General features: G+C 38.5%; 1 gene segment (V, D, J or C); it reads left to right on the forward strand.

Moving 5' to 3' along the window:
* The first annotated feature begins 545 nt into the window (after window positions 1-545).
* On the forward strand, window positions 546-25,659 carry LOC134807784 (immunoglobulin heavy variable 1-3-like). The segment is given in 4 exon segments: window positions 546-591; window positions 676-838; window positions 7,697-7,851; window positions 25,424-25,659. Coding segments are annotated over 4 exon segments (600 nt in total).

Below are 25,659 nucleotides of genomic sequence, written 5' to 3' on the forward strand. Positions count from 1 at the left end.
GAAGATCCTGGGGGATCAGGACATGAGTCAGGTGCTGGAGACAGTGTCTCAGGAGCACCCAGTAGATCTCAGAGGTCCCTCCTGGACACTCATGTGGGACATAAGCGTCACTTTCTCAGAGTCACCAATGAGCTGTGCTGGTGCCTGATGGGTCCAGGAAAAGACCAAGGCACCTGCTCAGTGTGATGGAGAGTGATGGTTCCAAAAATGATCCAAGTGGTCTCTATGCTAATCAAATATAGGCTTACAGTGAGGAGCCTGTTCTATACGGGCTTATTCTTCAGTGAAAGGATGTCTGTCCACAAATGTTTGTAAATGGAGCAGGGCATGCATTTCCTCAAGCAGGATTAGGACTTCGACCATCTTCATCTCACTCTTGTAAGGCTGATGTGTCATTTATCTTCCCTTTCTTATCACGGATAGGGCTTTGAGTTAAGAAAGGCTTTGTCTTATGAATATGCAAATATACTGATATCCACTGAGGTAAATATGTTCTGTGCCCTGAGAGAATCACCTGAGAGAATCCCCTGAGAGCACATCTCACCATGGGCTGGACCTGCAAGATCCTCTTCTTGGTGGCAGCAGCCACAGGTAAGGGGTTCCCAGGTCCCAGTAATGAGGAGGGGATTGAGTCCAGTCAAGGGGGCTTTCATCCATCCTGTGTCCTCCCCACAGGTGCCCACTTCCTGGTGCAGCTGGTGCAGTCTGGGGCTGAGGTGAAGAAGCCTGCGGCCTCAGTGAAGGTCTCCTGCAAGGCTTCTGGATACACCTTCACCTACTGCTACTTGCACTGGGTGCGATGGGCCCCTGGACAAGGGCTTGAGTGGACAGGATTTTAGTTATTTGAGATATTTTTCATACATCATTTTTCTGCAAGCAAATTTCAGGGATTGTAGAATGAATCACATTAACAAATCTGATACAGAACTTCCTCTGAATCAATCTTTGTAAACATCAATTTCTGAATCAACGTTGTAAATACTTCGGAACACAAGCACAAGTTCACATTTTAACTCTACTTTTATCTCTATTTAAAAAATGCCAAAAAATCTCATTTTGTGCATGTAACGTTTTGAATTCCCACCATCAATGCATGACATTTCTTGTTTTTCCACATTCATGTTACCATTTATCATCATGAGTATTGTGAGTTTTAGCCATGCTGATAGGTTAGTAATGGCATCTAATATTTATTTAAATGCACATGTCCCAAATAAAAAAATTTATATTAAACAATTTTTATATAATTTTTGCTGAGATGCCTTTCCTGATATTTGGTTCATTTTTATCTCCATTGTTTTCTTTTCATTAGTTGTAAGTTTACTTGCATATTGATTATAAAAGTCATTTAACAAATTGAAAGAATTGATTTAACAAATATATGACTTGGAAGTATTTTCTCCCAGTCTGTGGTTGCCTTTTTCTCTTTTATCAGTGGGTATTTCAAAAAATATGTGTGTGTGTGTGTGTGTGTGTGCACAAATTTAGACAAAAAACATAAAAAAATTATTCATTCATAGATCATGTATTTGGCATTATATCTGAAGTCTCATTATAAAATACACTAATAGTGATTATTTATTCCATGTCTCTAATCTCAGGACACAATCAGCTCATGAATGTTTAGCCTTCACCTATTGATTGGAGGAATATCTGCCTGAGATATTTGGAATACTTCTACAAGAAGACGTGTTCTTCTTCCCATCGTTTCTTTGTTTAATCATCTATTAACATCCATATTGGTTTATGGATGTCTGTTTCATACTCTGAAGAAGATCCATGCTACATTATTCATTTTCTTGTTCAAATCTCCACAGCTTTATTAGGTGCTGGGAGCTCATTTAGTTTGGATCCTGCATCCTTACAGCAAAGCTAATCCTTTTGTTTTTGAACCCTTCCCTGTTTCCTGATATTAAAATAGATTCTAAGCTTGTTTCTTTATCACCTTTTTCATACATAGAATTAGCCATTTATATAAAGATTGCTTGTTTCTGATTTTAAAGAATAGTGTTAAAATAAAATATTATGATAATGGGTATGTGTGTTGTTAATGTGGTATAAGTACTTCTGGGACCTCTCAACCTTCTGTTCTAGTAAATGAGCATGTTTATATGAATCATGTTTATGGACCCATTGAAACTATGTATCTAATCTTCTGTAACTTGATTACATTAAAAATGAGCACACACTGGTCTCTCCACCCAACTATGCTGCCACATGGACCTTTCTAACCTTCCTTTCTTGACTGTCCATAACCATCCACTACAAAGTGAGGAATCCCATCCAACCATATGCCATTTGATTACTTAGTTGCACGATTTCAGGACACATGCATAGTGGTTTCAGAAATGTAAAGCTGTACCCTTGTAGGAAACATGTTTATCTACTAGATAGAGTACTTATGTGTGATTTCTTTACAATTTAAACTTAGAGAACCACCTCATTTTCAAAGTTGCTTACTTCAGGAACCTCATTTCCCACTTTCTTCAGTGAAGTCATTTCAATTGCACTGTATAGTTTCATTTATTTGAAATTCTGTAAAAGTCAAAACTATACTCAGGTAAACAGAGAGGATATTCCAGGAATTTAGAGAGTGGGTGTGAAATAAGTAAAACAGGCCTTGTTTAAGAAGAGTTAAGACTATTTTAGTGATATGCAATGGTTGAGACAAGACACAATTAATTTGTCCCAGCTCATAATTTTGTGATGGACAATATAAACCTAAATATACACAATTAAAAATATATTTAGGAATTCATTAACCCATGGATAAAATGCAGACTGTACAAAATTATCTAATAACATATTTGGGAGTGTGGGGATATTATGAGATGCATGCAACAAAGAAGGAAGTAATTTTCCTCATTTACATATAAGACGTTTCCATTTACTAAAGATATTTTTTGAAAAAAATCAATTTTCTACTTGACCCAGGTTTTCTCTTCCTGACAAGCAAGTAACCCAGAGGATTCCTTTTCTTTCCTAGATTGAGAAAGATTTTTCCCAAACGTCAGCTGAGTTCAGACATACCCTGTCCATGAATGCTCATTTACCCTCAAATGGGTACACACACCTGTCAACATGTGGGCTCTTCTGTCAGACAAACACACCTTTACTCATGTGGATTCTTCCATCAGACAAACACACATGTCCCCACATGGACTCTTTCCTCAGACTACCACATATGTCCTTACAGTTACTCTTTCCTCAGAAAACAGACATTTCCTCACGTTTACTCTTGTCTCAGACAAGCAAACACGTCCCCATGTGAACTCTTCACTAAGTACACATATGTCCACATTGACTGTTTCCTGACACAAGTCCATATATCTGATGTTGAAATATGTTGCGAAAAGTGATCTGAAGATAATGATAATTATAAACCCCCTCCCTAACAAGGTGTAGATCTGCATTATTTTCATTGTAACTCAACTCTGCCACATGGTCAGGAACAGTGGTTTCCAGCTCTAAGTCTACTGATTACAGAGAGATGTCTGTTTTCTCTGGAAATGTGTTTTTATGTTCTTACTGGATGTATTTGATGATAATGTTTTCTACTATGAAGATACCTGAATAGTGTCCACCCTGGAGAATAAGAAAGAGTAATTGGCAGATTAACCCTGTGCCTCCAGACCCGGGAATCCTTTGACCCTGCCCTCCCTGAAATGGAGACACAGAGGACAGCTGAGCAATGCCGAGCGGTGCACCCATGACCACAAAAAGAAAGACATGGAAATGTGTCCCCTCCCCTCCTCATGAAAGGCAGCTCATCCCCTGTTCCTTCAGGCCCTGGTGAGGAGCCATCCCATGTGTGTGCCCTTCCTCAGTGTCCACACTGTGGGATCTGCACTGATCTGGGCTTCCCTTCTCATCACCCTCAGTATTAGTGGCCCTTGTGAATCAGGTCCAGCTGGGGCTGCTCCACTTGTGGCTGTTCTCAGTCCATTCTCTCTGTGTTTGCAGAAGTCCTATGTGAAGGTCTGAGGGGAGGAAAATTGAAGGTGGAGTCTGAGGGGGAAAAATTGTACAGCCCAGCGGTTCACTGAGCCCCTCCTGCAAAGACTCTGGATTCACCTTCACAGATTGCAGCATCAGCTTGGGCCAGCAGACTCCAGGCCTGGGGTTGGTGTGGGTGGCAACAGGGAGAAATTCAAGAGGAAGTTTTTACATGCACACTTACGTGCACGGTCTCACTGACATCTTTACTTCTTTTATCATGTTTGTTTTGTAAATCACAAAGAATGGTGCATTCTTCATCTATTCTATACTTGTTAAGTATTTTTGGCATCTTTTAAAAAACTGGTAACTTTATCCTATGTAATATCCCTGTTAAGTCCTAGAAGTCTTTTTTGATGTATATTTTTTCTTAACTTTACACAGCTACTATAGATTTATTTTGGTTAACATTTTCATAATCCATGTTTTCCCATCTTTAGTTTTTACATTTGTGAATATGTACTGTAATTTTCTAATACATAGCTTCTAGTTGGTGCTTGTTTTTTTAAATCAACTACAGTAAGTTCTATTTTTAAACTAATTTTATTTTTCTGTTATCTTGTTTAAATTAGCACTTCACAATGACGTTTATTTCTCTATTAACATATAATCTAATTCACTTTTATAAATATTATATTGTTTACCATAAGGTTTACAATAAGAATTGTATATAATTAGATTGTATAAGAAGTGTATATAATTAGATTCTATAAGAATTGTATATAATTAGATTCTAATGCAGATACTGTGATGGCCTTGATATGAAGAACAGAGACAGTGTAACTGTGTGCTTTGAATTCCTCCTTCTCACCACTCTTTCTTGTTTATTCCCAGTTTGAACTTACATATGCTATAAAATATAATATGTAATTTTTTATTCCTTTTACAGTTATATAATATAGCAATTACAAAGATAAAAACTGCACTTCATCTTGATTTTCTCATTTTGTACAGTCTTAATTTCTTCATATAGATTTATGTTTTGAATGTATATCACATGGCTACTAGCAGAGAAAGTTTGTTAAAATGTGCACTGAAGCATGAATGTGCTGACAATAAATTGTCTCAAGATCTTTTTTTAATGACAGAATTTTATTTGCCTTTCACTTTTAATGAAAATGTAATGCATGTAGAATTCCAGTTTGCATTTCACTTGTAATTTATTTTCTTGTGTTTATTATTTTATTCATGGAGACGATCACACATTACATTCTGCTGGGCCTTTATTAACCACATTTCTATGAATCTAGTCAGGGTTGGATTTCAAGTGTATGGTTGCCACGGCTATCAGAGTTGAAGTCAGCTTCTCCTGTTCACAAAAAGTTCAGGTTCCTCCAGTGATACCCACTTTTGTGTCCCGGTTTGGCTCTTCCCATTTCTCTCCCCAGAGAGAGCCTGTCTCTTTCATCTGTGGCAGGTGCATCCTGCTGACACTTTTACTTGGTGATTGTTTGTGGGGTGAAGGGGCTTTGACACAGGGGGATGTTCTCCAACTTTCTGACTGAGTCTCCTTCTTAGCTATGGGTGGTGAGAGTGGTTCTGAAGCATGGTCTTCCAAGTGTTCCTGTTCCTTCCCTTCTCCAAGTCAGAGTGTCTCTTCCCAGCCACAGTGGTTTTTCGTCAGTGTCCTCAGCTTCTGACCCACTGTCCTTACCCCACAGACTCAGGACTTCATTCCTCAGGAAAGAGATGGGAGGTGATTCTGGGTAGAGTTTCCTTGGTGTCCTCTGTTTCCTTGTGTCCTAGTTGATTCTACCAGTGCCTGAAGGACACAAGATTTAATAAATGTCTCCCACATATCGTGAAGGGGGATTCAGCATTGAACACAGCTGCTATTCTTCCTCCCCAGTCAACACCACAGGACAGCAGGTGGGTGACTTGTCTGGGGATTTCCCCAATTCTGTAGGAAAAGCCTGCAAGTGCCGGGAGTTTCACACTCTCACACCCTTAGCACATACATCCTCAACAACTCATGAAACATTTCCAGGTTAGTTTTTTCCTATCTTCAATACTATACAACGAGTGGCACCTGCTCCAGGTACTCTAATAAATGGACCCTAGTTCTCTCTGCAGGCCCCTATTTCTCAGATTTCAGGGTTTTTTTCTCTGTGACATCAACTAAGATATGTTGAAGCGTTCATTTTTCATAGTTGTTCAAGTTTCTTATTAATGAGGTCAGAAGAAGATCATTTTCTCATTTTTTTTATATTCCCATGCTTAGTATTTGCTTTCTAAATAAAATTCAGAAATGAAGACAAAATATCAAATATCCACTATTTGGTGCATTGTTAATTTGAGAAATATTCATATACTGAAATACAATGAACAATTGAAATCAAGGCATGCCTCAGTCACATAAGAATGTGAGGACATTATCAAATAATTGTGCTGAGTGTAGGAAGCTAAAGAATTCACAGTAAATCTCCTGTGATTTCATTTGTATAAACTGTAGAAAATGCAACTATTCTAAATTAACATGGAAAAGATCTGAATTTTTCTGAGAAAAGTGTGGTGAGAGTAACAAGTTGGTGAAATAAAATTACAGAGAAGTGAGAGAAAAAAATTAGAGGTTAATTTAATTGCTAATAGCATGATTGAAGTGCTGATTCAAAGGCTGCACACATATACCAACATTTTCCAAATTGTACACTATAAATTTGAATTCACTATGGATTGAATTTTTGAATAAAGCAGTAACAAAAAATGAGTACATTGGCTGAGGAAGAGGAAGAAAGAGATGAATATTGACACTTGAATAATCACGGACTCCTGAAAATACACACATGTGAACACTGATTGCATATTTCAGGTAAACACTAGAAAAAGCAAAGTCACATAAAGTTGTTATGACAGGTGGGACATCCTGAAAAGTCCACTAGGCATGTCCCACATCGCCCTGGAGCTGTCTCAGGGGAGCAGTCTCCTCCAGTGTTTAGAGGCACAGACACAGGTAATAGGGCTAACTCTGGCCAGATGTGTGATATTGGACACATTGCACAACTGATCTGTTATGTATGTAATTCATCTTCTCTACAAATTTAACATTGACACTTGCACTGAATATATTCTGCAAATGTGTAAACATTAAATAAGATGATGACTGCTAATTGATCATCAAGGCACAATCACATAATCTGAAGTTATATTTTCCTGAGAGATAGGATTACCTCCAATGTTTTCTGGGATGCTCTTATCTGCTCTGGGCACTGCCCTCTCCTCAGCTGTCCCACCACAGAGCTTGCTATATAGTAGGAGACATGCAAATAGGGCCCTCTGTCTGCTGATAAAAACCAGCCCAGCCCTGACCCTGCAGCTCTGGGAGAAGAGCCCCAGCCCCAGAATTCCCAGGAATTTCCATCTGGTGATCAGCACTGAACACAGAGGACTCACCATGGAGTTTGGGCTGAACTGGGTTTTCCTTGTTGCTATTATAAAAGGTGATTTATGGCGAACTAGAGACATTGAGAGGACGTGAGTGAGATAAGCAGTGAATATATGTGGCAGTTTCTGACCAGGTTGTCTCTGTGTTCGCAGGTGCCCAGTGTGAGGTGCAGCTGGTGGAGTCTGGGGGAGGCTTGGTACAGCCTGGGGGGTCCCTGAGACTCTCCTGTGCAGCCTCTGGATTCACCTTCAGTAACCACTACACGAGCTGGGTCCTCCAGGCTCCAGGGAAGGGACTGGAGTGGGTTTCATACATTAGTGGTGATAGTGGTTACACAAACTACGCAGACTCTGTGAAGGGCCGATTCACCATCTCCAGGGACAACGCCAAGAACTCACTGTATCTGCAAATGAACAGCCTGAGAGCCGAGGACACGGCTGTGTATTACTGTGTGAAACACACAGTGAGGGGAAGTCAGTGAGAGCCCAGGCATAAACCTCCCTGAAGGGGTCCCAGAGACCACCAGGGGGCGCGAGGACACTGTGCACGGGGCTGTCTCCAGGGCAGGTGCAGGTGCTGCTGAGGGCTGGCTTTCTGTCATGGCCTGAGGCAGCCTCATCGTCAAATTTCCCCAGGGAACTTCTCCAGATTTAAAATTCTATACTAACATTTGATGTCTCTAAATGGAAAACTTTTTTGTTGTTGTTGTTCCTTTGTTTTTGTAACAAGAGGAAACACCCTCACCTCCACAGAAGCCAGGGTGTCACTTTGGGGGCAGAAATAATCCTTTCATGGTCAGGATGAGAGTCCTGAGGAATCTCAGGGAAACCTGGAGAGTGTTTTCCAATTAGACTCAGAGCAGAGACCTCCATGGGAATCTCTGATTAGAACAGGCCTTGAGCTCTGATGGGAGCCAAGAGAGAGGCTCACCCAGGGTCAGGGTCCTTAAAACCTGATGGTTTTCACAGCTATCCCCTCTCAACTTGTAAAACTGTGCCCATCTGACTCAGACTGATTCAGCTGACCCTCTTTCTGCTGATCCATTTTCCATCTCTGTAGACTTGATTCTCACAGTTCCCTTTCTTCTTCTCTTCCCTGAAAACAGACGATGTGTTTTCTGTAGTCAAAATTCCAGGGCTTGGGTCTGCAGGACCTGGGTAGGCTGAGGGGACTTTCTCACTCACCATTGTCTGGACACTCCTGTTGTCTTCTGTGCATGGAGGCATTTGGAAAATGTAGTGGACATTAGCCATGAAGGGAATAATACTAGTTTTCTCCAACAGGATATTGATGTAGAGCTGATCTTGTGCTTCTCACACTATCTGAGTTTGGACTCTCACCTGTGACTTTGAGAAGAGCTGGGGATGGGCACTCCATTGTGCTGTGAGCTCTGGGTAAAAATAATTGTAGAATCTGGCTAGGCAGTTTAAGGTCAATACTACTGGCCTTCGGGAAAGACAGGCTGGAATTCCTGGGAAGACCTGCATCTGCCGTCCACCACGGAGCCCCATCGTCTTCTGTTATGCTGTCTTTGAATCAGTCCCAACTAGATTATCTAGAACACTCTTCATGACTTAGGAAAAAATAATGGCAGGCTCCACTAACACCTGTATTATGCCATGGGAGCAACACCTAGGCTAGTGTGTGATTGAATAGATGAGACTACGGTCTAGTCAAGGTGACAGGTAAAATTGATTGTTGCCATTATGATATTTTATTTTATATTTGGCAATATAATCATGCTCATATTATAAATATTTTTTGAGACGGAGTCTTGCTCTGTCGCCAGGCTGGAGAGTGCAGTGGCACGATCTCAGCTCACTGCAACGTCTTCCACCTCCCAGGTTCAAGCAATTCTCCTGCCTCAGCCTCCCGAGAAGCTGGGATTACAGGTGCGCGCAATCATGCCTGGCTAATTTTTGTATTTTTAGTATCGACGGGGTTTCACCATGTTGGCCAGTGTGGTCTCGATTTCCTGACTTCGTGATCTGCACACCTCGGCCTCCCAAAGTGGTGGGATTACAGGCATGAGCCACCACGCCTGGCCTAGTTTTATTAATGTCTGTCCATACCAGCAACTACATATCTATGGGGACATTAATTTACATCTGCAGACATATGTGTAAATACACAAGCCTATACATACATGTGTAGTCATTTATATTTAACATTATAACAAAATAATTCTAAAATATTTTCTAAAGAATTAAACTTAATGATGAGCTAAATATAAATTAGAGTAATCTATAATTGATTTCAACAGTTCTCTATAGTTTACATAAATGGATGTCTATTTCTAAGCTTTAACATAGTGTATTCGTCATTTTAAAATAGTCAAGAAAAAATTACAAATGTTCTTGTCACAAAAAAGATAAGGATTTGACGATTTGAGGTAATATATATGTGAATTAACTCGATTCAATTATTCCATATTGCATTCACAAACCATAACATAGCTTTGTGCCCCATAAATATATACAACCAAAATTTCTCAATTTTCAATGAAATTTTAATTATATATTTTTAAATCTGATGCCTCTCCTTAGATTAAGCCACCTCCTCAGGGTTACAGGGCTCTTCCATTTTCTCAACATGCTGTTATACCAGATGAGCACAAAAACATTAATTTCATTATGCTTAGCTTTAATTTTTCAAAACAACATAAAGGTGATAATTTTAACAATAGACGTATTACAACCTACTATACATGAGACCCTTTCCGTGTTTCAAGGTTTCTTCTCAGGACTTTACATGTATTGCAAATTTTCATTTTTCTCTGATATGGAATGCTGATTTCTCTTTATTACAGATTATCAGTTTATTTTTTAAATTTATCTCTTAGAATTAATTTTTTCAAAGTCCCACTCAAACCAGGGTATTATTAGAACTTTGAAGTGTAATAGTTGGACCAACTTTGAGAATACATTTAATTTAGTTCACGTGCTCTCAAGCATCTTTTTTTCTTTAAAAGTTGTTATCAGTTGTAATATCACACAAAATATTAGTAATTTATACTAATGACACAGGTTAAAATATTGTATAAATAATTTAATTACATTTGATTGGAAAAAAGGAATATATGTTCCTCATGTCTTGACTTTTTTTCTTCTCTATGAAATGCATGCATATTAATTATTAAGTTTAAGATGTTACCTTTGTCTTTTTGATTTCTGGGATTTAATTTTAGTACATATACTTGAATGCATTTTATTAATTCATATAATAATGTTCATATTTTGGATAGGGTTTTAATATTAATTTTATTATTTACTGAATTTTAAACTATTCTACAGTTTTTCATTTTTTGTTTTTGTGAGATAAAATTTACATATAATAAAATATGCATAGATCTGAAATGTATCACTAGAGAGTTTCTGGCAAATGTGAATACCCTTGTTCTCAATACCTAAGGTAGCTGAAGAGCAAGTCCATCCCCACATCGTGGGTTTTCCCTGTTCTTGCGGTCAACTTCTGCAAGGGGAAATGTTTTGATTTCTGACAATACAGATCCATTTTTTTTTCTGTTTTGAACTTTATATAAATGGAATGAAACATTATAGACCTTTTTTCCGAAAGGGGCTTTGATATTTTTGAGATTAATTCATACTATTTAATGTATAAAATTAGATCAACATATTGTCATTTATTCGATTCGTAGACTGACTCTGATATGAAACCTCAAAGTTTTCATGTACGTATGGAGAGAGAGAGAGGAAGGAGAAAGATTTTATATCTGAGTCAGTCCATTAAGTAAATAAATGAGAATATTTTGATTTATTTTCCTGTTGATGTACTTTAAATTTGTTTCCATTTTATGAATATTATAGGCAAAGCTGTTTCAAATACATTAGTGTAGGTTTTCCTATATTGTTTCATTTTTGTTAAGAAAATATGAAGTATGTATTTCTTTTTTTATTTTTGATTACTATTTATTTCTATTTTAAATTTTACTTTAAGTTCTGGGATACATGTGCTGAACATGTAGGTTTCTTAAATAAGTATACATGTGCCATGGTGGTTTGCTGCACCTATCAATCTGTCATCTAGGTTTGAAGCACCTCGTGCAGTAGGTATTTGTCCTAATGCTCTCCCTCCCCTTTCCTAATGCTTTTTCTCCCCGACACATCCCAGTGTGTCATGTTCCCCTCCTTGTGTCCATGTGTTCTCATTGTTCAACTCCCACTTATGAGTGAGAACATGTGGTGTTTGGTTTTCTGTTCCTGTGTTAGTTTGCTGAGGATGATGGCTTCCAGCTTCATCCATGTCCCTGCAAAGGACCTGAAATCATTCTTTTTTATGGCTGCATAGTAGTTCATGGTGTACATATGCCACATTTTTTCATCCAGTCTATCATTGATGGATATTTGAGTTGGTTCCACATCTTTGCTATTGTAAATAGTGCTGCAATAAACATACATGTGCATGTGTCTTTATAGTAGAATGATTTATAACCCTTTGGGTATATACCCGGTAATAGGACTGCTGGGTCAAATGGTATTTCTCGTTCTAGATCCTTGAGGAATTTCCACACTGTCTTCCGCAATGGTTGAACTGATTTACACTCCCCCCAACAGTGTAAAAGTGTTCCTATTTCTCCACATTCTCACCAGCATCTGTTGTTTCCAGACTTTTTAATGATCAACATTCTAACTGGCATGAGATGGTGTCTCATTGTGATTTTGATTTGCATTTCCCTAATGACCAGTGATAATGAGCTTTTTTTTTTCATATGTTTGTTAGCTGCATAAATGTCTTTTTCTGAGAAGTGTCTGTTCATGTCCTTCACCCACTTTTTGATGGGGTTGTTTGGTTTTTTTTCTTGTAAATTTGTTCAAGTTCCTTGTAGATTCTGGATATTAGAACTTTGTCAGATGGATAGATTGCAAAAATTTTCTCCCATTCTGTAGGTTGCCTGTTCATTCTGATGATAGTTTCTTTTGCTGAGCAGAAGCTCTTTAGTTTAATTAGATCCTGCTTGTCAATTTTGGCTTTTGTTGTAATTGCTTTTGGTGTTTTAGTCATGAAGCCTTTGCCCATGCCTATGTCCTGAATGATATTGCCTATGTTTTCTTCTAGGGTTTTTGTGGTTTTAGGTTTTACATTTAAGTCTTTAATGCATCTAGAGTTAATTTTTGTATAAGGTGCAAGGAAAGGATCCAGTTTCAGTTTTCTCGATATGGCTACCCAGTTTTCCCAGCACCATTTATTAAATAGGGATCATTTCCCCATCGCTGGTTTTTGTCAGGTTTGTTGAAGATCAGATGGTTGTAGATGCGTGGTGTTATTTCTGTGGCCTCTGTTCTGTTCCATTGGTCTATATAACTGTTTTGGTACCAGTGCCATGCTGTTTTTGTTAATGTAGCCTTATAGTATAATTTGAAGTCAGGTAGCATAATGCCTTCAGCTTTCTTCTTTTTGCTTAGGACTGTCTTGGCTATACGGGCTGTTTTTAGTTTCATATGAAGTTTAAGGTAGTTTTTTCTAGCTCTGTGAAGAAAGTCAATGGTAGCTTGATGGGAATAGCATTGACTGTATAAATTGCTTTGGGCAGTATGGCCATTTTAACAATATTGATTCTTCCTATCCATGAGCATGGTATTTATTTATTATAAAAGTAACTTTAATTTTTTCAGTTTTACTGAGGTACAACTGAAATATTTTTAAATGTATATGTTTAAGGTGCACCACTTCATGTTTTGATATTGTGTTAGTCCAGTCTCACACTGCTATAAAGAAATGCTTGAGACTGAGTAATTTGAAACAAAAAAATAGATGCTTAATTGGCTCATTTTTCTGCAGACTGTACAGGAAGTGTAGTGGCTTCTCCTTCTGGTGATACTCAAGAAAGTTAGAACCATAGCAGAAGACAAATAGTAGTAGACACGTCACATGGCCAGAGCAGGGGCCACAGGAAGAGAGGGAGGTCTACACAGTTAGACAAACAGATCTTATGATAACTCACACAATATTATGAGAACAGCACCAAGAGTCGGTGCTAAACCATTCATGAAAGACCCACCCCATGACCCAAGCCCTCTCCCACTGGGTCCCAGCTTCAGGATTGAGGATTATAATACAACACGAGATTCAGGCCAGGACAAGTTGCAAACCATATCAGATACACATTGTAAAATGCTCATCATGATCAAGGTAATTTGTGTATCTATCATCTCACATACATTTTTTTTAAATGGAGTGTGTGTGTGTGTGAGATGAGAATATCTAAGATCTACCCTTTCAGCAAAAATCACTTTTATAACACAGCATTAAATACAGGAACATTGCTGTACATTAGATCTCCAGAACTCATTCAACCTGCACACCTGAAATTCTGTACACTTTAAACATCACCCAATTTCCCTCTCCTCCCGCATCCTGGGACCCATTATTTTACTCTCTGCTTTCAAGAGCTTGGGTATTTTAGATCCCACATGTAAATGAGATCATGCAGCATTTGTCTTTCTGCATCTGGCTTATTCCACTTAGCATCATGTCCTCCAGGCCCATCCATGTTGTTGCAAATGTCAGAATTTCCTTCTTTTCAAAGCTGAATAAAATTCAGTTTTATGTATACACATTTTCTTTATACATTCATCAATCTATGGTCATTAAACTATTTTACAAATCTACACTATTATAAATAATCTTACAATCAGCATGTGTTTAACATAGTAATTTTACTTCTTTGAATAAATAACAAGAAGTGGGATCACCAGATGATATGATAGCTTTATTTCTCAATTTATTGAGTAACCAATCCTACCACACCCTAAAAGGATCCCCTTTTCAGCACATTCTTGCCAATATGTGTTATATGTCTTGCTGATAACAGCCATTTAAAGTGGTGGGAGGTGATATCTCATCATGATTTTGATTTGAATTCCTCTGATAATTAGTAATGTTGAGAACCCTTTTAGGCTCTGTTTTCCATGTGTGTGTTTTCTGAAGAAAAACCTATAGAGTTTTTGCCCTTTTTATCAGATCATTTGTTATTTGCTATTGAGTTGCATGAGTTATTTATACTTTTGGATAGAACTTATGTCGGATATATAATTGCACATAGTTTTTTTCCTGTGCTTTTTTCTATTAAATTGAAAGAAATCATTTCTGAATCAATGACAGGAAGTTTTTTTCCATGTGGTCTATGAGTTTGTGGCTTCAGGTTGTGTTCATTTTTACTTTATTTTTGAATATGGTGTTAGAGAAGGTCTAATTTTATTTCTTTTGCATATAGATGTCCAGTTTTTACATCATATATTGAGGAGACTGTCCATCCTTCACTGTGTGTTCTTGGGATACAAAATCAGGAAGATGCATAATTAAAAAAGAAAACATCAGATGAATATTCCTGGTGAATATGGACCTAAAAGTTCTCAACAAAATACTAGCAAATAGAATCCAGAAGCACTTTAAAATGTAATACATCATGATCAAGTAGGCTTTACCCCTGGAAGGCGAGGTTCATTCAACATCGACAATTCAGTAACTGTGATTCACCATGTAAGCAGAATAATAGCAAAAACTGTATGATTATCTCAATAGATGCTGAGAAAGCTTTTGATAGGATCCAACATCCACTCATAATAAAAACCCTTAACAGACTAGGCATCAAAAAATATACCTCAAAATAATAAGAGCCATCTATGACCAACCCACAGTCAACATTATACTGAGTGAGCAAAAGCTCAAAACCCTTTAGAAGTGAAAGAAGACCAAGATGCCCTCTCACCACTGCTATTGAACATAGTACTAGAAATCCTAGTCAGAGCAACCGAGCAATATCAAAATAAAAGGCAGCTGATATGGTTTGAATTTGTGTCCCCACTCAAATTAAATGTCAAATTGTAATTCCCAGTGTTGAGGGTGGGGCCTGGTGAAAGGCGATTAGATCATGGGGATGAGTCTCTCTCTCTTGTGCTGATCCCATGATAGAGCCCTCAGGAGATCTGGTTTCAAAGTATGTGGCACCTCCCTTGTCTCTCTTCCTCCTGCTCCAGCCATGTAGGACATGATGCTTCCCTTTCTGTACTGATTGTCAGGATCCTGAGGCCTCCCCAGCCATGCTTCCTGTACAGCCTGAAGAACCATGAAACAATTAAAAATCTTTATAAATTACACAGTCTCAGGTGTTTCTTTATAGTGTGCAAATGGACTAATACAGAATCCAAATAGGAAAAGAAGAAGTCAATGTATCTCTCCAAACTGATGATATAATTCTCTACCTACAAAATTCTAAAGACCCTGCCAAAATAATTCTAGAATAGATAAACAACTTTGGTAAAGTGTTGGGATACAAAATCAATGTACAAAAATCTAGCATTTCTATACCCCAACTACGTCCAAGCTGAGACTGAAATCAAGAACACAATCCTATCCCACTTACAATATTCATGCACACAAAATATGAAATGCCTGGAAATACAGGTAACAAACAAGGTGAAAGATCTCTACAAGGAGAACTACAAAACACAGCAGAAAGAAATCACAAATGACACAAATAAATGGGAAAATATTTCATGCTCATGGTTGGAAGAATAAGTATTGTAAAAATTGTCATACTGTCCAAAGCAATTTACAGATTCAATACAATTTACATAAAACTATCACCATCATTCTTCACAGAATTAGAAAAATTTTATATATTCTAAATTTGTATGGAACCAAAAACAGCCTGAATAGCCAAAGCAATCCTAAGCAGAAAGAGCAATGCCAGAGGCATCATGATACACGAATTTAAACTACACCATAAAGTCACAGTAACAGAAACGGCTTGGTACTGGTACATGAGAAGACATGCAGGAAAAATGGGACAAAATAGAAAACAGAAATAAAGAAATAAAGCTGCACATATACAACCATCTTATATTTGATAAGGCTGACAAAAACAAGCAATGAGGAAAAATCTCTGTATTCAGTAAATGGTGTTGGGACAACTGGATTATGGCAGATATACAGAATGGAAGAGTGAAGGAGGCTGGGCAGCTTCTATCTAGATATCAGAAGATGTATGTAGAGAACTATGTGCCCAGGAATAAGCCTGATGCAGGAGTGGAGCCACCACGGACAGCCTCTACTAGGGCAGTGCCAAAGATGTGGAGAATCACTTGAACACAGGAGGCAGAGGTTGCAGTGAGCCGAGATCGTGCCATTACTCTGCAGGCTGGACAATGACAGAAAAATCCTATCTAAAAAAAAATTAATGCAAGAGAATAGAGAGCCCAGAAATGAAGCCAAATATCTACAACCAACTTTTCTTTGACAACACTGACAAAAATATTCACTGGAGAAACAACCCTCTATTCAATAAGTGGTGCTGGGAGAATTAGACAGCCTTACGTAGAAGAATAAAACCAGACTTCTATCTCACCAGAGGCAAAAATTAACTGAATATAGATTCAATATTTATAAGTATAAACTGAAACTATAAAAATAGTTGAAGAAAATGTAAGGAAAATTCTCGGGACATTGCCCTAGGCAAATAAAATATGACTAAGACTGCAAAAGCAAATGCAATGAAAACAAAAATAGACAAATGGGATTTAGCTGAACTAAAGATCTTCTGCACAGAAAAAAGAAATAATCAACATGGTGCACAAACAACCTAGAGAATGGTAGAAGGTACCATCTCACCTCAGTTAAGATGACTTTTATCAAAAAAGAAAAAAAAAAGGCCGGGTGCAGTGGCTCACACCTGTAATCCCAGCACTTTGGGAGGCCGAGCTGGGTGGATCGCTTGAGGTTAGGAGTTCGAGACGGGCTTGGCCAACATGATGAAACCCTGTCTCTACTAAAAATACAAAAATTAGCCGGGCATGATGGCAGGTGGCTGTATTCCCAGCTACTCGCAAAGCTGAGGCAGGAGAATCTCTTGAACCCAGGAGGTGGAGGTTGCAGTGAGCTGAGATTGTGCCTCTGCACTCCAGCCTGGGTGACAAGAGTGAAACTCTGTCAAAAAAGAAAGAAGTAAAGAAGGAAGGAAGGAAGGAAAAGCAGAAAAGAAGGAAGGAAGGAAGGAAAAAAAGAAGGACGGGAAGAAGGAAGGAAGGAAGTAAAGAAGGAGGGAAGGAAGGAAGGAAAGAAGGAAGAAAGGAAAGAAGGAAGGAAGGAAGGAAAGAATGACATGGAAACTGAACAACCTGCTTCTGAACGACTGACTACTGGGTACATAATGAAATGAAGCCAGAAATAAAGATGTTCTTTGAAACCAATGAGGACAAAGACACAACATACCAGAATCTCTGGGATGCATTCAAAGCAGTGTGTAGAGGGAAATTTATAGCACTAAATGCCCACAAGAGAAAGCAGGAAAGATCTAAAATTGACACCCTAACATCACAATTAAAAGAACTAGAGAAGCAAGAGCAAACATATTCAAAAGCTAGCAGAAGGCAAGAAATAACTAAGATCAGAGCAGAACTGAAGGAGATAGAGACACAAAAAACCCTTCAAAAAATCAATGAATCCAGGAGCTGGTTTTTTGAAAAGATCTACAAAATTGATAGACCACTAGCAACACTAATAAAGAGAAAAGAGAGAAAAATCAAATAGATGCAATAAAAAATGGTAAAGGGGATATCACCACCGATCCCACAGAAATACAAACTACCATCAGAGAATACTATAAACACCTCTATGCAAATAAACTAGAAAATCTAGAAGGAATGGATAAATTCCTGGACGCATACACCCTCCCAAGACTAAACCAGGAAGAAGTTGAATCCCTGAATAGACCAATAACAGGCTCTGAAATTGAGGCAATAATTAATAGACTCCAACCAAAAAAAGTCCAGGACCAGACAGATTCGCAGCGGAATTCTACCAGAGGTATAAGGAGGAGCTGGTACCATTCCTTTTGAAACTATTCCAATCAATAGAAAAAGAGGGCATCCTCCCTAACTCATTTTATGAGGCCAGCATCATCCTGATACCAAAGCCTGACAGAGACAGAACAAAAAAAGGGAATTTTAGACCAATATATCTGATGAACATAGATGCAAAAATCCTCAATAAAATACTGGTAAACCGAATCCAGCAGCACATCAAAAAGCTTATCCACCGTGATCAAGTGGGCTTCATCCCTGGGATGCAAGGCTGATTCAACATACACAAACCAATAAACGTAATCCAGCATATAAACAGAACCAAAGACAAAAACCACATGATTATCTCAACAGAGGCAGAAAAGGCCTTTGACAAAATTCAACAACCTTTCATGCTAAAAACTCTCAATAAATTAGGTATAGATGGTATGTATCTCAAAATGATAAAAGCTATTTATGACAAACCCACAGCCAATATCATACTGAATGGGCAAAAACTGGAAGCATTCCCTTTGAAAACTGGCACAAGACAGGGATGACTTCTCTCACCACTCCTATTCAACATAGTGTCGGATGTTCTGGCCAGGGCAATCAGGCAGAAGAAAGAAATAAAGTGTATTCAATTAGGAAAAGAGGAAGTCAAATTGTCCCTCTTTGCAGATGACATGATTGTATATTTAGAAATCCCCATCATCTCAGCCCAAAATCTTCTTAAGCTAATAAGCAACTTCAGCAAAGTCTCAGGATACAAAATCAATGTGCAAAAATCACAAGCATTCTTATACACCAATAACAGACAAACAGAGAGCCAAATCATGAGTGAACTCCCATTCACAATTGCTTCAAAGAGAATAAAATACCTAGGAATCCAACTTACAAGGGATGTGAAGGATCTCTTCAAGGATAACGGGAAACCACTGCTCAATGAAATAAAAGAGGATACAAACAAATGGAAGAACATTCCATGCTCATGAATAGGAAGAATCAATATCGTGAAAATGGCCATACTGCCCAAGGTAATTTACAGATTCAATGCCATCCCCATCAAGCTACCAATGACTTTCTTCACAGAATTGGAAAAAACTACTTTAAAGTTCATATGGAACCAAAAAAGGGCCCACATTGCCAAGTCAATCCTAAGCCAAAAGAACAAAGATGGAGGCATCACAATACCTGACTTCAAACTATACTACAAGGCTATAGTAACCGAAACAGTATGGTACTGGCACCAAAACAGAGGTATAGGCCAATGGAACAGAACAGAGCCCTCAGAAATAATACCACACATCTACTACCATCTGATCTTTGACAAACCTGAGAAAAACAAGAAATGGGGAAAGGATTACCTATTTATAAATGGTACTGGGAAAACTGGCTAGCCATTTTGGAAAGCTGAAACTGGAGCCCTTCCTTACACCTTACACAAAACTTAATTCAAGATGGATTAAAGACTTAAATGTTAGACCTAAAACCATAAAAACCCTACAAGAAAACCTAGGCAATACCATTCAGAACATAGGCATGGGCAAGGACTTCATGTCTAAAACACCAAAAGCAATGGCAACAAAAGCCAAAATTGACAAATGGGATCTAATTAAACTAAAGAGCTTCTGCACAGCAAAAGAAACTACCATCAGAGTGAACAGGCAACCAACAGAATGGGAGAAAATTTTTGCAATCTACTCATCTGACAAAGGGCTAATACCCAGAATCTACAATGAACACAAACAAATTTACAAGAAAAAAACAAACAACCCCATCACAAATTGGGCGAAGGATATGAACAGACACTTCTCAAAAGAAGACATTTATGCAGCCAACAGACACATGAAAAAATGCTCATCATCACTGGCCATCAGAGAAATGCAAATCAAAACCACAATGAGATACCACCTCACACCAGTTGGAATGGCAATCATTAAAAAGTCAGGGCACAACAGGCGCTGGTGAGGATGTGGAGAAATAGGAACACTTTTACACTGTTGGTGGGACTGTAAACTAGTTCAACCATTGTGGAAGACAGTTTGGTGATCCTCAAGGATCTAGAACTAGAAATACCATTTGACCCAGCAATCCCATTACTTGGTATATACTCAAAGGATTATAAATCATGCTGCTATAAAGACACATGCACACTTATGTTTATTGTGTCACTATTGACAATAGCAAAGACTTGGAGCCAACCCAAATGTCCATCAGTGATAGACTGGATTAAGAAAATGTGGCACATATACACCATGGAATACTATGTAGCCATTAAAAAGGATGAGTTCATGTCCTTTGTAGGGACATGGATGAAAATGGAAACCATCATTCTGAGCAAACTATCACAAGGACAGAAAACCAAACACCGCATGTTCTCACTCATAGGTGGGAATTGAACAATGAGAACATTTGGACTAAGGGTGGGGAACATCACACACACACCGGTGTCTGTCATGGGGTCGTGGGAGCTGGGAGGGATAGCATTAGGAGATACACCTAATGTAATGTTAATGGGTGCAGCACACCAACATAGCACATGTATACATATGTAACAAACCTACACGTTGTGCACATGGACCCTAGAACTTAAATTATTATAAAAAAAAAGAAAGAAAAAAATAACTATTAATTTTTCTGAACCATGAACATGGAATATTTCAGATATATTTTCAATTTGTGTGTGTTCACTTTATATTTTATTATCAATCATTTTTGGTTTTCTTTTAGAAATCTTTCACTTATTGGGTAATATGAAATATAATTTTTAGCTATTATAAACAAAATGCTTTATTTATTTTTTGCTGTTTGCATTTAGCAATGCCACCAATTTTTCTATGTAGGTGTTGTATTCTGCAAATTTACAGAATTTTTTATCAATTATAATAGTTTTTCCAGCACCATTTATTAAATACGGAATCATTTCCCCATTTCTTGTATTTGTCAGATTTGTCAAAGATCAGATGGTTGTAGATATGCGGCATTATTTCTGAGGTCTCTGTTCTGTTCCATTGGTCTATATCTCTGTTTTGGTACCAGTACCATGCTGTTTTGGTTACTGTAGTCTTGTAGTATAGCTTGAAGTCAGGTAGCGTGATGCCCCCATCTTTCTTCTTTTGGCTTAGGAGTGACTTGGCAATGCGGGCCCTTTTTTGTTCCATATGAACTTTAAAATAGTTTTTTCCAATTCTGTGAAGAAAGTCATTGGTAGCTTGATGGGGTTGGCATTGAATCTATAAATTACCTTGGGCAGTATGGCCATTTTCACGATATTGATTCTTCCTCCCCATGAGCATGGAATGTTCTTCCATTTGTTTGTGTCCTCTTTTATTTCATTGAGCAGTGGTTTGTAGTTCTCTTTGAAGAGGTCCTTCACGTCCCTTGTAAGTTGGATTCCTAGGTATTTTATTCTCTTTGAAGAAATTGTGAATGGGAGTTCACTCATGATTTAGCTCTCTGTTTATCTGTTATTGGTGTATAAGAATGCTTGTGATTTTTGCACATTGATTTTGTTCCTTTCCTCCGTATTTTAAATTAAGGTATATTTTCAGGAGTTTAAATTTCCAAGTTATAAAATAAAATGTATTGACTATCTTTCATCTTTTTAAATTCATCTTATGAATTTTATATATGTAAGTGTTTTGTCTTAGTCTTTGTGACTGGCTTGGAAGATTATATGAACAGATTTTCTTTTGACCTCTCTACATATGGGAAGAGCACAAATGTTGTTTCTATTATAGTATATACATGAAAAACTTGAGTTATAGTGAAATGGTTTAACCAAGATTACTCATTAGGGTTTTGAGGACCTTCCTCATGCATCCCTCTGATCATGTTTCTCTGCTGCTCAAAAGCTTTGTCCCTTTTCCTGCACATAAAGTGTACACATCTTACCCAGTCACTAGTGGCCATCAGGCTCTCATAAATCCTTTTTGCTGTTTATCCTAGTCACAACTCTTGTCCAACCTGTTATTTCCAGCACACTAAACCACACACTAGTTAATGCTCTGCACTTTTCATCTTTGTGCCTTTTGCTAAACTGTCATCTTTGAAGATCTATTGCTGCTTATTGCATGAAGCTTTATTTGATGGCCTCAGTCTAACACAGCTATTTATTTTTCAATTGGATTTAAAATTGTCTCTCTCTCTACATTGGATTAGAGTTGCTATGTTCCTGTTCTACATTCCTTGCTAGACTGAAAGCTCACTGGCCAGGTCCTATTCATGCTTATTCATTGTAAATTTCTCCACATTGGAGGCATCCTGTTCATGAATGAACACATGAATAAAACTTGGTGTTGAAACTCCAAGTTATCTTGACCTGCAACTTCACACACTCAACTATATAAAATTGGGATCAAATAAATTTTCTCAGATAACTATTAGTAAGTCAATATTTACCTTATATTGTAAGTTTCATCTATAAATATGCATCTTCCATTGCCTGATCCCTAACAAAACATAAAAACTAAAAAATCTTAAGATTACTAAAAATATAGGCAATGTTAAGATCACCAGCTTTTCAAATGCATCAAAATAAATGAAAAAAAAACTTTCAACAGGGATAACTAAAACCTTACTTTTCCCACTGAGTAGATCTTCTAGCCCAATATGTTTATTAGTCTATAAGAAAATATTAACGCTCATTAATTCCCCAAAGTTTGCTGTCAGTTAAGTCTCCACTCTTTCCCTTGGGGCATGAGAGATAGTGTAGATGAGGTCCAGACATGCTCTACTCAAGGTCTCTGCACGTGGCTAAAAATGCAGGTGTGAAATTCATGTTCTCAATCCATGAAACAATACTCATGAAAAATGCAACTCTATTCCAGGACATCGTGCAGAATGAAGAAATAATGCAATTGTGGTAAATCTTGAAATTACAATTGTTTGTGGACTGCCCATTTTTTCATATGCCTTCCAATAAATCAGGTGAAAACATGTATTCTGTATAAAAATCCACAGTGTGTTAGCTCTGGGAATGCACCTTCCTCCCTCCACCTACAGGCAGAACCGTACACTTGGATCATGCACCCAGCTGCTGCTCTCTGTCTCTTTCTCTGCTCAAGGCTTAAGGCCGTGTCTCCTCAACTACATTCAGTGGAAGAAAAGATCCCATGGACAAATAAGTTTGAGAATTGTTGTTGCAGGAATTCTCAGAACTTTCAAAACACAAATCCTCATCCGCAGGGATCTTCAGGAGGGAGATGGCTGATGCAGCACAACTTTCTTTCACAGGAGTATCTTGCAGAATACAGTATGAGATACAGAAAGGCTGCATTGAGTCTTTTTAATGGCCAGGGCCTTGGTGGGGGTGGGGTAGGAGCTCTCCAGATAGCATCTAATGAGTAGGAACATTCAGGTTGCTTTTTTTTTCCTTACTGGCAAAACTGTGTGTGCACCATGAATGAAGCTGGTCTCCCTTATCCATATCAAAATTAAACCCAAATTAATTGGCTAAATTGGGACTCAACACCTCCAGGAGCCATGCGGAAGAAAGCCCCACCACACTTTAAAATAGCTTACCTCATCATATTTGATGAAAGCAAAACGCTTATGACCAGTATGCTGCTAATACAAGTCTACAGATAATGCTGTAGGAAAAATTATTTTTCCCAGTCATAGCTAGCATGGTCCACATCTTGCATTACACTTTCCCCCCTTTTTTAAAATTTTAAACACAGGTCCTTTTCTCTTCTTTTTTAAAATTTTAATTTAATTACACAAGACGGAGTCTCAGTATGTTGCCCAGGCTGGTCTTCAACTCCTGAGCTCAAGCGATACATCCCTCTCCACCTCCCAAAGTGCTGGGATTACAGGTCTGAGACACTGTGCCTGGCCTTAAACACAAATCTTAATTCATTCTTACAATTATCCTGAGGTTAGAAAAATAGAAGGGGAAGAAAAATGGCAAGCAGGTAAGCTGACTTCGGCTTCATTATTTGGAAGGACAGTTTGCTCGGTTAAAACATACTACTGCCCACAAAGGCCAAGACAACAGAAAAATACAGACATATCAATAGATTTTATATGTGACAGCAGTTTGAATGGAGACTTTTTCAATGCAAATGGCAAACAGCTGTCCTTGGGAATAAATGACAACGAATTTTTTTTATCTCAACAGCTGTCCTGAGAGCATGTCTCTACATCTCTACCTGCATTCTGGAGTCAGGGAGAAAGCCAAAACGGATGACAAGACACTAGATCAGCCGTGTGCAGCCCTTTGACTACAAGGACTTTTCCGCCTATCTGTGGTGGTGGGTATCATGAAAATTATGCACAAACCTTTTTTTTTAAAGCTCATCAGCTATCATTAGCAGTAGTGTATTTTATCTGTGGCCCAGGAGCATTCTTCTTCCAATGTGGCCCTGAGAAGCCAAAAGACTGGACACCTGTGCACTAGATCAAAAGGCTACTCCTTCTGGAAGCAATTGTAAAGAATTTCTAACATTATCTTGACATGAAAACCAATGGATAGTGGGACAGAATGCAAAATCTTCAAGAACTTTTCTTGTTGGGTTTTTTTTTTTTTTGAGTCAAGGTGTTGCTCTGTGGCCCAGGCTGGAATACACTGGTGAGATCACAGCTCAGTGCAGGCTCAAGTGCTCCTCCCACCTCAGCCACAGTAGTAGCTAGGACTACAGATGTGCACAACCACTCCCGGCTAATATTTTATTTTTTGTAGAGATGGGGTCTCACTATATTGTCCAGGTTGGTCTCAAACTCCTTGACTCAAGGGATCCAAGACAGGATAACAGGCGTGAGCCACCACACCTGGCTATGTGCATGAACTTTTAAGACAAATACAAGGCTCCACAAAAGTTAAGGTTTTCCCACCTAATTTCCAGGGGATCTTTTGGTGCAAGGATGAGAAACCCTTAAAAGTACCCAGACATCTCCAAAGATTCAAGACAGTTCATTCAGGCTGAGCCAGCCCACTGGGCAGACTGACCTTCAAACAAGGCCCACCCATGACATACACCAGATGGCTCTCCAAGAATCTCTCCAGTTCTCAGGGTCCCTAAGGTACTGGACAGAGGTGGGAAAGCAAACCCATTTGCTTCTTCCTGCAGGAAACCACTTGAGGTCAAGACCCCACAATCAGATGAGGATGGAGTGGCTCACCCTCAGTCAACAGGCCAGACTCAAGGTGGTATAATGTCTTAACCAAGGGTGTGGGACTCCAGGTTTGAATCCAAACTCAGTTCTCCTTTGATAACCACACTTTGTTAATTTTCCTTAACAGGGGTTCCTGGCAAGTCATTTCTCCCTCAGGCCTTCGGTTTCCTCACCTACAAGATGAGAAGGCTGCACCAGATGGAAATTTGGGGCGTAAGGGGATGTCCGCGCGCAGCCCACCCCGCCCACAGGCCCCTTGAGCCTCCATCACAGTTCCCAACACGCACCCGCCTCACAAATCCTGCCCAAGGTGAGGGCTGGTCCCGGGTCCTCCGGCTGCTGCATCAGCGAGTGCAGGAGTGA

Source organism: Pan troglodytes, chromosome 12 (assembly GCF_028858775.2).
Source record: "Pan troglodytes isolate AG18354 chromosome 12, NHGRI_mPanTro3-v2.0_pri, whole genome shotgun sequence".
NCBI lineage: Eukaryota > Metazoa > Chordata > Mammalia > Primates > Hominidae > Pan > Pan troglodytes.